Source organism: Diadema antillarum, unplaced genomic scaffold (genome assembly GCF_040938485.1).
Source record: "Diadema antillarum isolate AM-2024a unplaced genomic scaffold, OU_Dant_1.0 seq00001028_RagTag, whole genome shotgun sequence".
NCBI lineage: Eukaryota > Metazoa > Echinodermata > Echinoidea > Diadematoida > Diadematidae > Diadema > Diadema antillarum.
Window position 1 is genome coordinate 671,536 of NW_027271862.1, and position 7,145 is coordinate 678,680.

General features: G+C 39.6%; 1 protein-coding gene across 1 annotated transcript; it reads left to right on the forward strand.

Annotated features, from left to right (window-relative positions):
- Window positions 1-926: 926 nt before the first annotated feature.
- On the forward strand, window positions 927-5,453 carry LOC139742871 (uncharacterized). Its single transcript, XM_071653383.1, has 4 exons — window positions 927-1,219; window positions 3,947-4,042; window positions 4,545-4,709; window positions 5,439-5,453. The coding sequence occupies exons 1-4, from the start codon at window positions 1,178-1,180 to the stop codon at window positions 5,451-5,453; spliced, it is 318 nt and encodes a 105-aa protein (XP_071509484.1). The 5' UTR covers window positions 927-1,177.
- The last annotated feature ends 1,692 nt before the right edge of the window (window positions 5,454-7,145 follow it).

The following is a 7,145-nucleotide window of genomic DNA, read 5'->3' on the forward strand; positions in this document are numbered from 1 at the left end:
GGTGTTATTTTGACACTGTACTGGTGTTGATTGAAAAATGACACCACATGGTGTTGATTTGATATTTGTTGGTGTTAATATCAATGGTTTTAACACCCGTCCAGCTTCAATAAGAGACCACACCAGCTGGTGTTACTGTGGTGTAAATTCATTTTCACATTTCTTCAAAAATCTCGTATTTTAATGTAAAATTCTTGATCGTCTTGTTTAAATTAAAAATCAACAAGAAGTGCAGTTACTAAGAAACTCTTCAAAAAACAGTTGTATATTTGGAAATGACACCTGGAGGTGTTAATTTAACACCATAAAATGAGCACCGAAAATTTAACACCATCTCACCGGACTTTTTGCAGTGTGCTTATAGTATAGGCCTGCCTATCAAGAAGAAGAAAAAACAACAATAACAAGCAAACGCAAAAGCAAAAGAAAAAAAAAAGAAAAAAAATCATCATACACATGCAGGCATCAAAACAATTGATGTACAAATGACAATGTCCAATTAATCACGCCAAAACTGTTTTGTCAGAAAATTTACTAGTACTTCTAGCAACAGTCTAGAGTGTATGTCAAAATTGATGTGCATGTCAAAAATAGATAAAATTCTGTACACTGGCTCTCAATAACTGAAGTGTCATTTACACGAACGAATTGCTGAAGACATTACAAAAGAGTAAGCAGCATATGATTAGCTTTTCTGCAGGTAATAAAAAAAAAATGGAAAAAATAACAACTGATAAGAATTTGACAAGTTCTAGGTAACTGTAGGCCTACGTCATTTGAACTACGTCATGGCTGGAAATAACTCCGAAGTCACCTGACTTCGACTATTTATCGATCGCCCTTCGCTATCACTAAGCTAGAGCACTGGGAAGATCCACAGAAAAGATCGCAGAGAGAAGGCGGACGGCCCTGTGTGAATGTGCATATGTGTACACAGCATAGCACTGCACCTAATCTTCTGTATTGGCATAGACTATGTCTGCGTCGAACAAATAGAAGTACGAATAAAAATTAAAATTAAAATTGAAATTTAAACCTAAAACGAATAGCCTTCTTAACGTCGATTTCATTGCCGCATTTCATCTGTAACGTACGCTTTAAACGCATCGAATCCCCCTGTTTTTTGGAAGTGCTTCGACCCCTTCTGTTGCGAACTCGGTCTGCGTTTCCATCAATCATGTCCATCTACCATCATCGGGCCGAAAACCGTGCACTCCGGGTAAGCCAATGCCAACGGCGCTGCTGAGCTGAGAGTAGAGTGGCGCTGGCATGGATACTGTGTAGTCTGTGTATGTAACGGTTTTAGAGCTGTAGTGGAAGTGTAGGACCCTATAGATTCATACATTGTAACACTCACGGAGCTCTCGTGTCTGTATGAAATGTGAGTGTATATATCAGAAGAAGTAACGTAAGATTAGTAGCGTATAAATATGGCATAAGTAGAAGTATGAAGTAGGTAGCTGCGCGGGCTTTAATAGGTGATTTTAAAGGGTGTGTAAGTTACAGCTCTGGTTGAGGTGAGGATTTAGCTGTTATTAGTTTTGTGAGGTATTCAGAAACCACTCTATTTGTATGAGATGTCAAACAGTCAAAAAGCATGCAATTCTAAGTAACGTTAAGGGTATCAAAAGTTTATTTGATGAAAATCGGTTTTGAAATGTCTGAGATATCAAAAAACAGGGTGAAACAAAGAGATCCAAGTAATATTAAAAAGGCGTGGCTTGTCGCCTTTTATTATTATATTTACCTCCGCCAAGGGAGGAGGTTATGAACTTATGTTTTCGTTTGCCGTTTGTTTGTTTGTGAGTTAGTTCGTTTGTCCGTGTGCAAAATAACTCAAAAGTAGTTAACGGATTGGAATGAAACTTGCAGGAAAGGTTGAGAATGACACAAGTAACAAACAATTAACTTTTGGTAGTGATCTGAGAATTTTGGGGGAATATTTGAAGGATTTTTTTGAAAAAAACAATTTTCATCTAATAAACATTAAATTATTCTTAAAATTACATGCTCTTTCATATTTCATAAGAGGTTTATCATTATCTCACTTAGTAATAGGAATGTTCAAAACATAAATCCCCACCTCAACCAGTAAGTACTGTACAGTCCCTTTAACAGAGTGTGTTGAATCAACGAGGTAAATTATCTAAATTCATTTCAAGACTGTAAAACGTTAGTGTAGTCTGTACATGTTGATGGCCTCATTCTATCCATCTCTCATCTTTTGCATGACGACTGTTGATCAGTGTCATGAAGTTTGTTGGATTTTTAGTCAAATTCTATCAACTGTGGTGATGCGTGGAAAGTGAAAAATAACAAAAGACAAACAGGGATGTACAATGTGAATTAATCTAAATTAGCATGATTGAGGTTTCTTCTTCTTCTGGTCCAACAATTCAATCAAGATTCTTGCAAACTGTGTGTGTTCTCCATTTGCCTTTTTTGAGTATTGTACATTATAATACAGTTTGTTTACTGATATTTGCAAGCACATAAAGATAGCAAATATGAAGACCAAAATTCTACTTACTTTATTTTACTTTACTTCATCGATGCTAGTAGGTCTGAGCCTGTTCATCCATCGACTGGTGGTCATTTGAATCAATCTTTCAATTATGAGTCAATGGTTCTATAGCAAGTTCTATTCTACCATTGGTCGGAACTATTGAATGACACATTTTGTAAGCTGTGGTAGAGTGTGGCTTTGACGTTTGCAGATTTTATGCGAAGATTGCGTCGTAGAATGATATGTTTGGCTAGAATGATAGTGTAGAAGGGGCTTGTCTGTTATCACTTACACGTACATTTCAGTTCGGGAAACCCACTCACAAGGGGGGCCCCTCCTTATAAGTAACCCGTCCCCCTTATAAGTAACCCCGTCCCCCTTATAAGTAACCCCCGGGGCACCCCTTATAAGGAGTCTCCATGCTTTTTTGCAATGCAACGCGAAAATTAAAGGACTGCGGCAATTCGCTTGATTATGTCCATAAAGCTTCACAAGTTTCCTAGTTACTCACGAAATTTGAGCAAAATCGGTTTGAGGCATCATATCTAAAATCATGGATTTAAATGCGATGTCAAACGACCCATGCGAATGCTGACATGCGAGCGATTACTGGCGTCCGCCGCGCCTGGCGACACTCACGCCAGTAATCGCTCGCATGTCAGCATTCGCATGGGTCGTTTGACATCACATTTAAATCCATGATTTTAGATATGATGCCTCAAACCGATTTTGCTCAAATTTCGTGAGTAACTAGGAAACTTGTGAAGCTTTATGGACATAATCAAGCGAATTGCCGCAGTCCTTTAATTTTCGCGTTGCATTGCAAAAAAGCGTGGAGACTCCTTATAAGGGGTGCCCCGGGGGTTACTTATAAGGGGGACGGGGTTACTTATAAGGGGGACGGGTTACTTATAAGGAGGGGCCCCCCTTGTGAGTGGGTTTCCCGAACTGATTTTAAAATGAAATTTGTGTAGAATCTATCTCTGGATGCATACTCCGTATCTGTCAACAATAAGCATGTCCTTTTGTTTTCATATGAGGAAAATCATAATTTGTAATAATGATAAGGTCTTATTTACCCAAGGTAGCCTCTTCAGTGTTGACTCTGCTCTACCAGAGGGCCCTGCTATTATTATTACCATAGCATTGCCAGGTACCCATTTATACACCTGGGTCCAGATGGGACATAGTGGGGTAATTTAATGTTGTCCAAGGACGTAAGCACTGGGCGGAATTCGAACTCAGGTCCTCCGATCGGGAGTCGGGAGTCTTATCCACTATGCCACAGTACCCCAAATGATGCAAATCCGTATCCAGTCAACAATTTTGAGCTATTGGTATTTATCATGTGTAAAGATAAAGACATAGTTTCATAGATTGTTATGAAAGGATGTATTTTTAACTGTATAAATGGTATTTCTCTTCATTCAACACAACTAGCAAGAAGCCAGGGCACAGCGAAAGGAGGACCGCCTTCATATGAGAGCCACCAACCAGCTGTTGAAGGGCAACGTTGGCAGGGCAATGCGCATTGAGGTAAAGCAACCTTTGTAAACCTTTCCTCACATTTGTAGAACCACACACAGTTAGGTTCTTTAAATTGGGGTGAAGGATATTCAAGGCGTGGAGTAGAAAAACGGGGGGAACAAAAATGTTTGGACTGTTTCAAATAAACTTTATTTGTGCCTCTGTTATTTTTGTGTGTCTTGCCCTTTTATTCCGATACATTATAACATCAGTGTAACACAAGTTTTTTGTTATATTTTTTTTTTTTATTAAATCACAACACCTAAATATCATCTATACTGTTCGGAATGGATTAAATTTCTTAATCATTTTTTGGACTTCATTTTACAAAATTTCTCCAGTGCAGTCCTTGTAAAATAGTGCATTGTAAAACTCTGTGCATTCTTTTGTCAACAGGGAGAAATCTCACAAATCAAATCATTGCAAAAAAAATATGTATATAGTAATAATGAAAATGAGCAAAGGAGGTCAATTTATGATGTGGGGTTTGTGATCTCTTCATCGTCTACAGGCCAAAGCAGACAAGGCCCACCATCGAGCGGCCGCAGCAGGAGCCAGGGCCGACATGCACCATGCGGCAGGACACCATCACCACACCCACCTCCACTTCACCGGACCCCACCACTATGTGCACCAGTCTGTTGCCCAACCTGTTCCAGGAGTGACCGTCTACCAGGTATGCAGATTCAACATTTCCACTTGTACAGATGATGTTCTATTGACGTTTTGAAATCAGAGAGTTTCTGTTATGTCCATTCCCTAACTGATCTAAAACTTTATCTAAATGTAAAGCCAACATCTTTTCTAAGCCTTGCAAGTTGTCAAATGTCTCTTCATTTCATTTAAAAAAGTTATAAATGGCATGTTGCGAAAGATTCATTTTTTATTTTCACTGATCAATGTGTTATGTAATAATTATCTTAGTCTTAATTGATACAGAGGGGACTTTTTTACCAGAGTTTTCCTAATTCAGGACCATAAAGTGTAAATAGTCAGAGTGGATATTTTCCCATGAGTAATTGTTTGCGCTGTATGAAGTGAGATGATTTTCGCTTGCTTTGATGCCACCAAATCAAGACATTATATAGTGATGCATATAACACGTAAAATATGCCTGCTTTTATTTTGGCACTGGTTTCTGGTCATACAAAATGCGTGAAAATTTCCACTTCTACAGTATGCCATATAATCTGTGAGACAATGTTCACTGGTTGAACTGGTGATGAAGATGCACAATGATAGAATGACAAATAAGCACCATGAAGGCAGTACATAGTGCATCTGTGTTACAGGAGGCAGGATTTTGGGGAGTTGTTAAGTCGGCTCACAGAAGCACCTTGAAATATATTATACATGCAGTATTTCACTTGTTGATTTTAATCTGTTGCTTCAAATTACATTATAGTGGAGGAACATTTAGTAATCTGGTTCTGTCCGCTGTGTCTATATTTTGTTTTGTGCCTATAGTTCCTTTTTTCAGTGAAATTATCCAACTCACATAAATACGCAAAGCGAATGTGTGTTATGAATATACATGTATGTCATGTTTAGCATTAAGCTTTTGTTTTACATGCCAAAAGCTGTTTCACCAAGCAAATGTTAAAGGCATAACTTGACATTGCATTTCTAAACAGCACACCACCTCTATATCGAGCACCTCTGGCCCGCCCCCAGTGTCATACCATACGGGTGTGGCCAAACCTCCTGCGACCCAGCCGTACCCTGCCGCTCCGCCCCCTGGGGCCTATAATGCTCCCACTCCTGGTGCCTACCCACCTGCTCCTGGCGCCTACCCCCCAGCATCTGGGGCATACCCGCCACCAGCTCCTAATGCCTACCCACCTGCACCTGCTCCGGGATACCCCCCTGCCCAGCCACCAGCGTACCCTGCGGCCCAGCAGGCATCCTACCCATATCCCGGAGAGCAGCCCCCTCGTAAGTGTTTTGAAATTATATTTTATTTCTTAGTCTCCTGACTCTTCCATTCACTGTAAAGGAAGTCGATTTCAAGGCAGTACTTGGGTATAATAACCAGGCTGACTGGACTTCACATTTTTCCTTCTCATAAGCTGTGTCTCGCCAATTACCATGTATTTTTTTTTTGGGGGGGGGGGGGGGAGGGGATCATTTTTTAGTGATCACAATTAATCTACCATAAGTCTCCTGCTGACTTGTACACAATTTTTTGCTGAATTGCCATTAAAATTTGGTGCTTTTTGCAAATCTTACAACACAAGAATGTCTTAAGTCTGATCCCAGCATAGATGTGATGTGCACACATACAATTCTACGTTCATTATTGTACTCCACGATCACAAATTTAACCGCTCACAAAATTGTTGAGAAGTGCTGATTGGCAAAAAATTACACTTGCTTACTGTAAGGCATGTACAGTACTCATAAGGCAACTAAGAATCAGCAGAAATTAGATGATGTACTTGTACATTGGTATGCATGTGCTGTTTGATCTTATTTCAAGTGTTCATGTTTTTGCTTCTCTCATTTGTTTATTTTATCAGCTTACCCTGGAGAAAGTGTCTATGGAAACCCATACAAGAAGTAGATTTGGATCGTTCCATCACAGCAATGCACTGCAGGAATGGGCTACTCCATTTAAGCATGGGTGTCATAGGGATGTACAACTGTGGGCTAATATGGATTTGACTCATCACTCTCTTACAAAGACATTAGCCTGAAGAGTTACTGATTTAGCTCTGGACCTATTAACTATTGTTGGTATCATAATGCATCGTAAAAATAAATGAAATGGTGTAATGCTACATTTACACCATGTTTCCAGCGGCCAAAGCAGCCCCTTTTGCCCGAAATGTGGTTTGAAAATCTGACATAGCATCCACGGCAATCACAATCTGTCACGTTTGCGTCTCATGTACCCACGTGTTGATTTATGTCCATCCTATTTTGTTCATAGTTGCCTGAAACGGGACTGCCATAGCCACCAGGAACATGGTGTAAATGTAGCATAATTAATAAGTTCTTAATACAGAAGGCACAGGGTATGCTTGAGCTGAATTAGCAGGTATCTTCAAAGTGCAAAAGGGTAGGATACTACATGTGCTCGATGTAGGTTCACAAGAGTTTAGTGCTATGG